Source organism: Phyllostomus hastatus, unplaced genomic scaffold (assembly GCF_019186645.2).
Source record: "Phyllostomus hastatus isolate PE091 unplaced genomic scaffold, TTU_PhHast_1.1 phas_contig_1, whole genome shotgun sequence".
Classification (NCBI taxonomy): Eukaryota; Metazoa; Chordata; class Mammalia; order Chiroptera; family Phyllostomidae; genus Phyllostomus; species Phyllostomus hastatus.
This window is the reverse complement of record NW_025333498.1, coordinates 622621-636853: the sequence shown is the minus strand read 5'-3', so window position 1 is coordinate 636853 and position 14233 is coordinate 622621. Positions and strand designations below refer to the sequence as shown.

Here is a 14233-nt window from a genome sequence, read left to right as displayed (position 1 = left end):
AATAGCTGTTTTGTAAAATTTTAGCCCCTCTGCTTGTGATTGCCAAAGTATATGTTGGCAAAAAATAAAAACCTAGCATGAAAATTCAAAAAGAATATTTTTAAGGATCAGGCAGCTTGTTTGCATCTCCTCACAGTTCAAAGAATTCGAAGAGAAGTCCAAATGGAACCAGTGATTTAGAAGGTGGGGATAATATAAATCTAAACTTTGATTTTTAATATCTGACCAGGTGTTTATAGCTTACTTGAATCTTGTTTGTATTCAAAGATAAGAGTATGTTATTTAACATTTTCTCCATTAAAAACTTTGGAAAGCAAGAGGGTTAAAAACATACCAAACTATCATACACTTTTTTCCATCCATCCTTTAAGTGCATAAACTCCTTACGAATGGTTTTAAAAGAAGGCAGGTCATCGAGTCGGCATATTTCATCCCAGGATTTTTGAGGAAGCCATGTACAAGGGTTGGCATGAGGATTGTCCAGTCCAATGCCACCAGTGAGCAGAAATCTCCACTCAGCTTTATTAATCTTTTGAAAACAAAGTAGCGTGAAGAGTCAGAAACAAGTTCATCACAGACATAGTAAATTTACAACCCTTTTAAAAGAAGTGACTGTTGATTGATTTTCAAGTTTTGGGAATGGTTCCTATGAAATTCGATAGCTAACAATAAAGCTTAGTATTCATTAATAAGAAACCATTGTACCTATCATTATGATTTTTCAAAATAGTTTCATTTGAAAAAGCTGCTTTTTGATAATTTTATTCCAAAATTACTAAACATGGAAATCTGAATATATTCTACTTGAATATATGATTTCCAATTGACTACATAGGGTTCTATTTGCTCCAAAAACTGTGGGAAGACAGAAAGCAATCATTCTGCCATGTTTTCAAATATTTTCTCTAAACTATAACTAGGTACCATCATGAAATGTTTGCAAGAAATCTAAGAAAAAGCATTTACTCCTTTAGAATTCAATCAATACATCACCAAGGAAATCAATAAATCTTAAACACATAAGTATAAAAAAATAGTGAATTTACATACTACCTGTCTTCCATTCTTAAAGTGCTTCTTGTATTTTATTTTATTTTTCATTTTTATTATATTTTTTCTATCATCATTTATGCCCCCTGTACCACCTCCACCCATTCTCCCCCAGCCCTGAAATCACTGCTCTGTGGTCCGTGTCCGTGAGTTCTTTTTCTTTTCCTTTTTCCCCCCAATTCCTCCACTCCCCCAACTCCCAATATTTTAAGTGAATGGATTTAAAACAGCAAAAATTTATGAAAGGTATGTTCAACACAAATGGTTAGATTTGACTAACTTGCACAAGTTCTTAAAAACATTACCATTTGTACTATTACTTCATGTAAATATATCAATATATTTAGTAAATTTATATGCATATTTATATAAGATTCTAATAGAAACAAATTTATTTTAAATGAAAACAAAAAAGTTTAAAGAGTAATTATATAATTAACTCTGTGCTTAATTTTTCACCTCTGAATTTCAGTTTAGTTGTGTCATCTTGCCTTAATTTTAATAATTATTACTATTGTTTAACAATTTCCAACTCTTTTTACATGTATCCACATACAAATCAGTAAGTTAATGAATTAACGTTAATATTATGGGTTTTTTCTCTACAAATTAAAATAGTACTGACCTGATGCTCATGTATCAGCAGATTTACAGTTAGACAAAAGGAAAAAAGTAGCTTATCCTTTTCAAAGAGTGACCGGCAGACATTGACATAGAGAGAATAAGTAAAATGATCCTTGAGAATTTGAAGTCTAGGGTCAACAGAAAGAAAAGTAAAAAATTAAAATGCATTATAGTTGAAAGAAAATGCTTTAAGTAAACTTATAAATGATTAAATCTGTGCTATGGTCATAGCTTTCTGGTCAATTACTCCCCAACAATCAAGGATCCTCATTAACTGAGTGCACTAATTTGAGGCCTGCGCAATTTAGAAACACCAATAGAATTGTGTTTTGTTGTCTACTAATTTTTAGTAAAATCTTCCTTTTGGAAAAAAATCTATGCATGATATATTGATCTATTACAATGTTTGTGGATTATTTTTAATAATACATTTCTTGGGGTAAAATTTGACTTATTTATTCCATAAATATTTCTAAATATTCTATATTGTATATTAAATGAAAAGACCAAAATTAATATCTCCTTAATTCAGGAAGAGATATTTCAGTTTGGTCTCTGTCACAAAGTTATATCTCAGTTAGATTTTTGTTTCTGTACTTACATATTTTTACTAGTTATTTATTTTGGCGTAATAAATTTTAGTATGTTAAAACTTTTATGTAAAAACAGGTGATCCAACTTATTTTGGCTACTGCATAGTATATACCATAGTAGCCATAACATAATATATGTTTGGTTACATAGTTAAATAATAATTATTACAAATAACAATGATCAGAAGACAAACAAAAATAAAATACATTTTTATCTCTGAATAAAAGGAAATGAGAGATAACTATAGGCAATGTTAAGATTCTAAAATAATTTGGTAGACTGCTGTTAATAATCAAATGCTTCTTTTGACTTTGGTATAACACAGTCTAATAGCTAACTAGAGTCCACAGTTTATCAGGCATTTATCAACGATTGACAGATAAATTATTCTTATGAGAACTCATTCTAAATTTAATTTCTGAATGAGAGCTAGCTCCTTGGTGGGAACCCCTTATTTTACTAAAAATAGGAGAAGAAGATTAAACGAGACTGGCTAAGAGATTGTCTCTTGGGCTACGACTCTGGAACTCTGTCTGGCAGTGCTTACTGAGCTGCAACACACGTGTAGCCTGTGCTCACCGATTCCATTCTTGGAGCCACGCCTACCAGAAAGGTGTGCATACAAAGCCAAGTGCAGGAATGCTGAAGGCAGCAAACATCTCTAATAGTTCCAAACTGGAAGCTACCCAAATGTCCTCAACAGTTAATGAATAAATAATTTCTGGTATAGTGTAAGGACAAATAAAACCTTTAAATTAAGAGGTATAATTCTCTCTATTGAAAATAAAGGAGATTTCCTTCCCTTCCTTTTTTTATAGCATTTACTTCTGCAGACTTAAAATTACAAGTCCTTTCTTCATTCTTTGAAATGCAAATAAATTCTTTTGAAAACCTAGGCCTTTTGTCAGCTTTATGAGCCAGGAATGTCTTTTTCAAAAAGTCAGGGGAGTAACACCCCCACCTCCCAGCTTCTGGGAAGGTAGGAACCTAACTTGGATCAGTTCCTGCCTCCAAGTTGCAAAACTACCTCCTGTCACGAAGATACCAGATGTTTGTTTTTTCTCTGGATATATGCAGTTTGCTAATGCACAAGGCCACCTCATTGCCAACAGCACATAAAGTTAGGATGAGATTTCTATCTTTGCAACTCCTATGGATTATCTGTGATACACATCAAATTCTGGAAAAAATCTGGGTTGGGAGATTTCATTTTTATACTTCCTCAACAATATATTCACACAATGGAATTCTATTCAACTGTAAAAGTGAATAAACCCTGCACTGCACAAAACAATATGAACCTCACAAACACAAAGTTGAATGCAAAATGCCAGACTCAAAAGAGCACGTACTGTGTTCCTTTTACATAAGGTTCTAAAACAGGCCAAATTAAACTACGATGTTAGAACTCAGGCCAGTGGTTGCCTTAGGAGAGGGTTAGTGATTAGAAGGGGACACTAATATGTCTTTATCGTGGTGCTAGTTACCCAGGTGTGCTCACTTATTAAAACTCATTGAGATAAATGGTGATAAAAATAAAACTAAATTTGAAAAATCATTGAGCAAATACTTCTAATTTCTGTATGTTTCTGTCTATATGAGGTCTGTCTGGAAAAAATCCAGCCATTGTTAACATAATGAAAACAGTCTGTGTAACACCAGTGTAAGCTGGCAGCTAAGGAGACTGGAATGCGCATGTGTGAACAATGACGACTTCACTGTACTAGTTACTAGGGGGCAATAGACCCCATTCAGTGAGCATGTGTACTGTGTGGCCATTGCATTCAAAATGACTGAGTAGAGCAATGAGTCTGCATGAAATTTTGCGTTAAGTTTGAACATTCCTCTGTGGAAACTATGCAGATGATTCAGAAGGCCACAGCTACGGACAACTGGTGATTGGCATGTTCATCATGACAACGTGCCCACTCGTCCAAAACATCCTGTGCAGAGTTTTTTGGTGAAACATCAAATCACCCAGGTGACTCAGCGCTCTACAGCCCAGATTTGGCACCCCAACACTTCTGGCTTTTCCCAAAACTAGAAACAGCTTTGAAAGGGAAGAGATTTCAGTTTGTTGATGAGATTCAGGAAAATACAACAGGGCAGGTGATGAGAGACTGGGAGAACTGTGTGAGGTCCCAAGGTGCCTACTTTGAAGGGGACTGAGGTGTGTCATTGTCCTATGTACAATGTTTCCTGTATCTTGTATCTTCTTCAATAAATGTCTCTATTTTTCATAGTACATGGTTAGATACTTTCTTGACACACCTCTCGTATATTAATAACCTTAATAAATGTTTTTAAATTTGCTCAGATTTAGATTATAATTTTAGGATACCTGTAGTCATAAATAAACTTTTTGTTGTTTTTAAATTGAAGAATTTTTACTAAAAAGAAAAATGCACATTTGTTTTCTACATTTCATCAAAATCTCACATCTGGGTCAAAAGACTTTATTTTTTATATATTGTAAGGGGCTATACCACAGTTATGGAGAAACAGATATCACATTTGTGGCTGACTTCTAATTTGCTATAAAAACAGATAAGAAAAAATAGCTCTAATTTTTAAATCTTGTATACAAAATAAGTCTTTAAGTGACAGAGCAAAGAAATTTTTTCTTTAAATTCCAGCAAAGAATTTGATTTAAAATTACTTAAGATGATAACATTCTGGTGGCTATTATTTTGAACAAGGTAAAACTTAAGAACTACAGTGAAAAGCAGGATGTCATTTACCATGTGGCTCTATGTGACTGACACTGTGAGAGGTCCTGAGAATATTAACATAAAAAAAAATCCTTGCCTCAAGGAACTCAGTCAGATATTAGTGTTAAAACCAGACAAACTTGTTCAATTAACAGCCATAATGCAAATGGCTGGGAATTTCTCTAAGAATCGTCACTTAAATTCTGAATTTCAGTAATCCTTGCTAATATCTAAACTCCAGATACTGGAAAAAATAGAGAAATAAACTAAACATCATGCATTTCTTTCCTCAAGTTACCCCTTCTTCTTCTCTATTTCCTTTCCCATGGACAGACACCTGAAAAATTGTTTGCTAAGTGTCAGTTTCACACCTTTATTAGTCTCATATTCAAGCTAAAAAAAAATGACTCTGACAAAAAATGCTCAGTCTAAGAACATTACAAATTTAGCAACATTCTACAATGATAAATGAAGAAATTTAATTACGATTTCAGCAGATGAGTCTTGTAGATTTCTAAAAAAATAATTCTTAACTGCAAGTGATAAGCATTAAACTGAGTTTTCTTGGAACACGAACAGTCCAGCACTGAAGTATCTAGCTTCGTATTGATCAATAAAGTTACAAACGGCAAAGGTTGCAAAAAGTTATCTCTTCATTCAAGCAATAATTTCATGTTAGACTCTACTAAAAACATGTTTTAGTACCAAACAAAAATTTATCTCACTGAAAACAAAATGAAATTTTATTCTCTCACAGATGTACCATCAAGTAAAGTCTTAATTCCATTACTGATTGTAATAGCCAACAGTCAAATAAGGTACCTTACATAAATAACCTGAATGATCACAGCAGGGGAGTTTTTAAAAACCCTGTTACTTGACAAAGTTTATAAATGTGTATATCAAAGTATAAATTAGTAACTTTTGAAATACAAGCTTACAGAAGATGAGTCATATCTCTTAAGGTATTAATATTCTTTCCATTCCTCCCATCATAAATACATTTTGGAAATGGTAAAATGAGGTAAATGTTTCCTCTTTTTAGAATTACACTATAATCCTACATCTCTGTAAACAATTTCCTGCCAGACTACATTTGGTCACATCCGTTCACTTTTTAACCCTCACATTATCTCTGGTATGATCATTAATCATTTTAACTCTGTGGCTGTAATGTCCATAGTATTATGAAACAAAAGTGAAAGCCACCAATTACTACTTAATTTTCATATATTAATTAGTTAGCATTAGTATTAACTAGCATCTGTTTTACATACCTTTTTGATAAAATTTCTGATTTCTCTGAATTTTCAATGGACAGGATGAAAAGGTTAATAAACCACGTCAGGGAGTACTGATACATGGGCTCGATGTTCGCTAAGTCAGCAATGGAGAAGAACAGGATGGTGGAGTGGATGGCAATGGGACGGTAGCCCATGCGGGTAGTGTCAATCTCCTTCTCTGTCTCTTCAGCTACTTCCTGCTTTTGAGAAATCTCATCAGCCAAAGCCTTGGAGGAAGACAATATCTTAATAGCAGTTTCATCTTCTAATATATTGCCTTCTGAAGATGAAAGAACTTCTAAAATCTTGTCTTCTATTTCCTTTAACTGCCTGGAATAAAACACAATTTTCTCAGAAGAAAAAGAAATCATTTAAAACCGCTTCACGTCCACATTCTTTTCTAAGAAACAAAGAGCTTGTAACCTAAAGAAATGCATCTCTTTGTGACAAACATCTGTTACAGTGATGGTGTGTAATTTCTTATCTTGTGAAATGTCAAAAAGACAGGCTTTTGTCCTCCACTTCTCTTTCTAATGATCACTTACGTGGTAACTAGAGAGAGATACGGTAGGCCAATCTCCTCTGCCATCAAGTACCCCAGCCCCAAGAGAACAGAAAGTATCACCCCATTTGTTTTCTCAAAATTTTCAGTACTTATCGAGCTTTACCCTTTCTATCTAAGATACAGATATTATGAGCAGAAAGTGGGATGAAATGATATATTCATTCAGACTGCGTTCCAGTGAAAACAGGTAACCGCAGTTACACAATAAATACTAAAACTTTTGGGACTTGAGGTGGAGATGGCAGTGTAGGCAGACATGGTTTGCCTATTTGCACAACCACATCAAAATTACGGCTAAAATATAGAACAACTATCACCCAGGAACGTCAAACATTGAGCTGAATGGAAGTCTGACAGCTGCAGAATTAGAGAAACCTCATCCATCCAGACTGATAGGAGGGTCAGAAATGTAAAACAGGTAAGGTCCAACATCCACATGTGGTGGATAAAATTCAAGAGGGAGCCCTGGCTTGTGGAGCTCAGTGGATTGAGTGTGGGCCTGTGAACCAAAGGGTCGCCAGTTCAATTCCCAGTCAGGATCCATGCCTGGGTTGTGGGCCAGGACCCCAGTTGGGGACACATGAGGGGCAACCACACATTGATGTTTCTCTCCCTCTCTTTCTCCTTCCTTTCCCCTTTCCCTAAAAATAAATAAATAAATAAAATTCTTTAAAAAACAAACAGCAACTTTAAAAAAAACTTTTAAAAAAATACGGGAGGGATATCTCAGGAGTGAGGAATACCAGACCCACACCAGGCCCCCCAGCCCAGGGTTCCAGTGCCAGGAAGATAAGTCACTACAACTTCTAGTTGCAAACCCAGGGAGGAATTGAGTGCTGGAGCCCCAAGCAGTTTCTCTTAAAGTACGCACACATGGACTCACCTACTCAGACTCATTCCTCTGAGTTCCAGCACCATGACAGCAGTTTGAAACGCACCACTGGTATACAGGGAGAAACTTAAGTGTCTGGAATCAAGGTGAGCAGAGGCCATTGTCCCTTTGCTAAACCCTCCCCACACAGAGCCCATAAGCTGGTGCCATATCTGAGACTCCATCAACCTGGCTAACACTGTTTGACCCCCCTTGGAGATCCCCAGAGGCTCTGCCCACACAAATTACTGGCCCACCCAAGCTGCTTTTTTCAAAGAATGGCTGGTCTTGGCTCCTAAATCCTATTAAACAAGCAATAGCTGGCTTCAGTGAGCCCCAGTGGTAGCCAGATCAGAGTCATAGCTTGGCTCTGCCTGTGAATCTCCAAGCCCAGCACAAGTAGCAGCCATCTCAGATTGCTTTACAGCTAACTAAGGGTGCCCCAGGAAAAACAAAGTTGGGGGCTGACCATGGCCTGTACCACCCAGGAAACTCAAGAGCTAGTGCATCCAGTGGACAGCTACAGACCATGTCAGAGCACCACTACCCTGCCTCTGCAGAGCTGACCCTCCACAAAGGGCCAAGGGTGGTGGTCAGTGGTCACAGCCAGTCCCTAGAGCTGACTGGCCTGGGTAAATCCCTCCCATTGATCTGCCAACAGAAACCAAGGCTCAACTACATGAGGAGGATGTACTCAGACCACACAGAGAGCACACCTTTTGTAATAGGGGAGGCTGTACATTAAACCCTACAGGACACCTACTACATTAGGCCATACTACTGAGACATGGAGTTAAAGCAGCTCTACCTAATATTTAGAAAGAAACACAGGAAGGCTACCAAAATGAGGAGACAAAGAAACATGGCCCAAATGAAAGAACAGATCAAAACTCTAGAAAAAGAGCTAAACAAAATGGAGATAAGCAATCTATCAGATGCAAAGTTCAAAACACTAGTTATAAGGATGCTCAAGGAACTTAGGGAGGACCTCAGTAGCATAAAAAAGATCCATTCAGAAACAAAGGATACACTAATTGACATAAACAATTTACAGGGAAACAACACTAGAGTGGATCGAGCCAAGAATCAAATCAATGATTTGGAACATCAGGAAGCAAAAAACAACCACACAGAACAAAAAGAAAAAAGAATCCCCCCCCAAAATGAGGATAGTATAAATAGCCTCTGGGACAACTTCAAGAAGTCCAGCATTCTCATCATAGAGGTACCAGAAGGAGAAGAGAAAGAGCAAGACACTGGGAATCTATTTTAAAAAAATAGTGAAAAAAATCTTCCCCAATTTGGTGAAAGAAATAGATGTGCAAGTCCAGGAAGCACAGAGAGTCCTAAAAAAGACGGATGCAAAGAGGTCCACTCCAAGACACATCAAAATTAAAATCTCAAAGTTTATAGATAAAGAGAGACTCTTAAAAGCAGCAACAGAAAAGAAGTTAGTTACCAGATGGTTGCCAGATGGGAGGGGGAAGGGGAGAGTGAGTGAAGAGGTGAGGGGATTAAGAAGTACAGACAGGTAGTTACAGAATACCCTTGGGGATGTAAAGTCCAGTATAGGAAATGGAGTAGCCAAAGAACTTATACATATGGCCCATGGACATGCACAATAGTGGGGAGATTGCCTGAAAGAGCAGAGGGTGTTGGGTGGAGGCAGGCAAAGGAGGAAAAATTGGGACAACTGTAATAGCATAATCAATAAAATGTAATTTAGAAAATACTAAAACTTTTGTCCTGACTTTGTTGACTAGTTGAAAACACACCGCCTTCTAGTTCTTCCAGTGCCTGAGAACCTATACATAAAAACATACTCTGTAATGCAATTTTCCAAATTAAAAAAGAAGCACCTTATATTTTCCTATTAAATCTTCCTATTCAATGCACCTATTAAATCTAATAAAATAGACCTTTAAAATGTACTTGATTTATTCTAAGTGATTTTGGAATAAATAAAATAATTCTGTGATTATAATGTTTGAAACCTTTTGTTTTCAGCTCCTTGTAATATCAAGGCCTGTTTTTCTTCTTCGAGGTCCGGCCTTTCCCGCGCCACCACAATTCCCAAAAGCTGATCCTGCAGTCCCTCAAATGTTATCATGAAGTTTAATAATGTGACCTGTAAATGAAAGAATATATAAAAAATGAGTCATTATTTCTATTGAGGAAGCCTCTGCTTATATGCTTCAAGTTCTGACCTTAAAGTAGACTCTATTTACTATAGCAGTATATGTCAAAAGTGGAGTATATGTGAATTTGTAGAGACTATAACCAAAGATATAGGCAAGCTTGATTGTTGCATTAAAAACACACTGAAGTTTCATTAGTCATAAATGTAATACTTTAAAGGGTTTTTTGGTGATAAATTTATTTTATTTCACACTGGTCTAATTTCTAACAGCTCATTAACCTCAAAATCCATTAGATCAGGTTGCAAGCTATCTCTCATATTGGCTGGATTAGCTGATTAATATTTTAAGGATCCTAGAGGCATGAAAAGGAAAAGGAAATCTTACACAGAGAGAGATAAGACAAAAACATCACTGTCATTATTTGTCATGAGTAAAGTATATATAGTTACAACTCATAATCATGTTATAATATGGAATTTACAATGATACCCAGCCACTATTGTGAACTAAGCAGTCTGCTAACTCCTGCTTCGTACCTAATGGCCCTTTACAGGCAGAGCTCTCTCTCTGTCACCTACATCTTAAAGTTGTCCCTTATGCTCAGGTCTCTCTTTTTAGAAAGCAAACAACAAGCAAATAAATCATTCTTTTGTTACCACAATCCCTTCCAGCTACGGGGAGATCTCTCTCTGTCTTTATAATTATACTTATTGAAGATGCTATGTATATACGCTTTCTAGTTCCACCTCATTTCATTCTTCAGCTCTCTACAATCTTCTCTCATCCCTGCCTCTACACACTCATCAATACACATAGCAATAAAGTATAGAAACTTTCTGGCTCTGGTCAACAATAAAACATAAACCAACAATGAGTTGGCCTTGGCTTAATTTGAACACAGGCTCTCCCTCCCTGCCTCCCAACATCTATTTTGCAGTCTACATGCCCTTATGTCTTGAGTTGAGGCCCCGGCCTATGTTTTGAGCATCCCCTTCCACTTTTCCCTTTCATCTGAGTGACTCTGAACTGACTGGGGAATCCCATACACACAAAACTATGAAACATCAGTATGTGCTTCAGCTCTGGCTGCTGAGTGGGAGATTTTGTGCTGCCCCACCTTTCCCAATGAGAGAATATCTCTTCTGAGGAACAGAATACCTTTGTTTCTCTGAGAAAATTTCCTACCTGTGACCAGGAATTGTAAAAGAGCTTCTTGCAGTACCCCTGGGAAGGTGACTCCCTCCTCCACCCAGACTCAGGTTGTGTCCTCTGGGTTAATCTCAACTCCTCCCCCTCACTTGCCCCATGGCAGGCCTTGGATGCCACTAAGTATAGAGGTTACATGGGTATAATCATAAATTTAAATGGGATAATAAGCAATTCTTGAAATTGAGCAATTCAAAAAAACTCATTAAATGCTGTTATGTAATTCTCTACTGCTCATGACATTCATTCATGAAAAAAGTATAGCTAAAGCTTTCAAGAGTTCTTCCCCATTGGCAGGAGAAACCAAGGGCACAGGTTACATTTACTTTAATCCCCAAACCATAGTCACAGTGCCTAGTGAAGTGCATGTTTTACTGTCTTTACCTCATTGTATTCAGACACAAGGAGATATTCATTCATATTCCATTAAAGCAGGCATTACTGAGATCAAGATTTTGCTAATCTAGCCATTTGCTCACAAATAAACATTGAAAATCATACAAATATGGCTTCATAATATATTATTTTCATTTAGATTCAAAAGGATTATAGCAGCATGACATCATCCCCCTTGGGTACTTTTGAAAGCAAAAGGTACATAAAAGACCCTAAAAATAAAATCAAGAGGAAGTATTTTAATTTGTAAATGAAAGCAAGTAACTGCTTCACTATGTTTTCTAATCCCTGTTTAATCAATCCCAGCAATTAAAAATAATGAAGCAATCAGAAACTCCAGGGATCTCAAGGATTTCAAATAGTGAATCATACATCAGTTTCCTCCCCATGGGTTTATGACTTCTATTACAACTCCTTATTAGTGAGCTAAAAATTGTTTATGTTATTTTTGATATCTTCATAGATTTTACTGGAAAGTAAAAAAAGGTTTTCCATGTCATTCATTAAAAATATTTTTTGTACCACAACTTTGAGATTTTATCATTTTCTTTTATGCTTCATTTTTTCTTACTTATATTTAAAAGTAATGATGCAAATAGTTAATGCTCAGATAATAATATGTGCTGGGCCTTATTATAAGCATTTTACATAAATTTATTTAGTCTTCATATCATTCTATGAGGTAGACATTTATTTTTCCATTTTATAGACAGAAAGGTTAAATAACATGGCCAAAGTCACACAGCTGGAGAGTGATAGAGCTGCAATTTGAAGCAAGTTAGTCTGGCTCTAACTACCACTAGGTACTGCTTCTCTCAAGGGGCAAATTAATAATACACAGTTTTCTAGTGTTTAGGTAACATTTACTTTAATTGGTTAAAAATAGTGCCGAGAATTTCCATATTTTAACATCGTGTTTTTAAAACTACATTCAAGGGCCGTCCCCCGCCCCCAGTCACTCTGGCTTCCCCGAATGTCCAGTCTAACATGTATTCCCCAACTCTGAGCTCCTCTGTGTCTTTCTGGTCGTAAGTACGGTCACTCTACGTACATGTTATTTACAACGTAAACCTCTTGAAAGCAAGAACTATGTTTATTCATCTTGCAGGGAATAAATTATGTCATTTTCCTCTGTCTGCCTCTGCAGAGACATGTCTACATGAATTTAAATATTTCCAAAAAAAGACAGCTTCTGAACTCCCTGAACAAATCTTGTCTCTATATGTAACTTTCAAAATCTGAATCAATATTTCTTAATGTCCTTTCCTGCTAGCTTCTATAAATGAAACTCTCTCTCCCTCCCTCATTTGTTCATTCCACAAATATTTATCAAGTGCCAACCAGGGCTAAAAATTGGGAATAAAAAATGGAATAGCCTCTATGAGCTCAGTAGCAGATCAATGTCCCAAGTCATTTTAGTCATTGACTAAAACTTTAAAGCTAACTTTACTCTTAGCCCTGGCCATGTAGCTCAGTTGGTTTGAACATCATCCCAACACACCAAGGTTACAGGTTTGATCTCAAGTCAGGCCACATACAAGAAGCAACCAATGAATATGTAAATAAGTGGAACAACCAACTCATGTTTCTTTCTCTCCCTTCCTCTCTCTAAAATAATATCAATAAATAAAATTTAAAAGAAGAATTAAGCACCTATTCTGTGCTTAATCTACTATTAAAAAACCCCCATACTCTTTCTTTAAAGTCAACTTGGTTTTTTTTTTAAGGTTTATTAGTTTATTTCTAGAGAGGTGTAGGGAGGGAGAAAGAGATGGAGTGAAACATCAATGTTTGAGAGAGATAAAACAATTGGTTGCCTCTTGCATGTCCCAACTGGGGACCTGGCCCACAACCCAGGCATGTGCCTTGGCTAGACATCAAATGGGCAGCCTTTCATTTTGCAGGCTGGCACTCAATCCACTCAGCCACACCAGCCAGGGCTAACTTTACTCTTGAAGCAATTTTTATTATTAAAAAAAAACAGTGACCAAAAAAACAGTTCTTTTAAGTAATTACATAAGAATCAAATACTGGCAACCTTATTCTGAGAAAGAAGAATGATGAAGTTCTATTCCTGAACTTTAGTTCCAAGAATTAGCATATTGTCATTTATTGCAAAAAAGACTGTGCATATAAGTCACCTATTGTTAACAATGAAAATCTAAGAATTATATCAGTTGTAGAAATTAGATTCTCATGGCCTTTTTTCACTGCATACTGAAGGCTCCTTTATTACTACATGCACATACAAAAGTGACATTTGGAAATTATAATAGCAATTTCAGGAAATGCCGAACAAGGACAAAATACATGTTTCTTAGGAAGATCTGTTGTTTTTGTGGCTCAGGAGGAAAATATAGTCACTAATTGTAAAATCTGATGAAGAAATATTCATTTTAGATACTGGCCTTCACTGAAGTCTCAGGAAGATAATGAGGATTTCTTAGCTTGGTAGTAATATAGAAGCGGAAGTCTGGTGCATACTCAATGACAGAGTCCCCGAGTCGGATGCAGGTACTCCCACCCTGCTTAAAGGTCTGTTTTAGTAGAAGTGGCTCCAGGATGGGATCAAGCTCTTCTCCAACATTTTCTAGCAACACTGGAGTAAAATCAGAAAAGATTCCATGTTATCTCAAGTATTACCTGTAAACCTGCAACCCTTCAAATTCTTTCAGCCTTCCAGATTGCTGCTGTTCCCAGTTACCTATATTGTCTGTTAAGTATAAGGAAATGATCCTATAAAATAGCTGGATGTCTGTGGGCAGGGGTTAGCTGGCAGGTCTATCTGATGC

The 14233-nt window shown here is 36.3% G+C and overlaps 1 protein-coding gene across 1 annotated transcript in view; it reads right to left on the bottom strand.

Moving 5' to 3' along the window:
- The window catches only part of DNAH7 (dynein axonemal heavy chain 7), a 228158-nt gene that overhangs the window by 40561 nt on the left and 173364 nt on the right, over positions 1 to 14233 (bottom strand). The window contains exons 50-54 of the mRNA XM_045850123.1: positions 13850 to 14040; positions 9693 to 9826; positions 6257 to 6592; positions 1676 to 1802; positions 335 to 529 (exon numbers count right to left, since the gene is read on the bottom strand). Of these exons, the coding sequence (XP_045706079.1) occupies positions 335 to 529; positions 1676 to 1802; positions 6257 to 6592; positions 9693 to 9826; positions 13850 to 14040 (983 nt within the window). The remainder of the gene's footprint in view (positions 1 to 334; positions 530 to 1675; positions 1803 to 6256; positions 6593 to 9692; positions 9827 to 13849; positions 14041 to 14233) is intronic.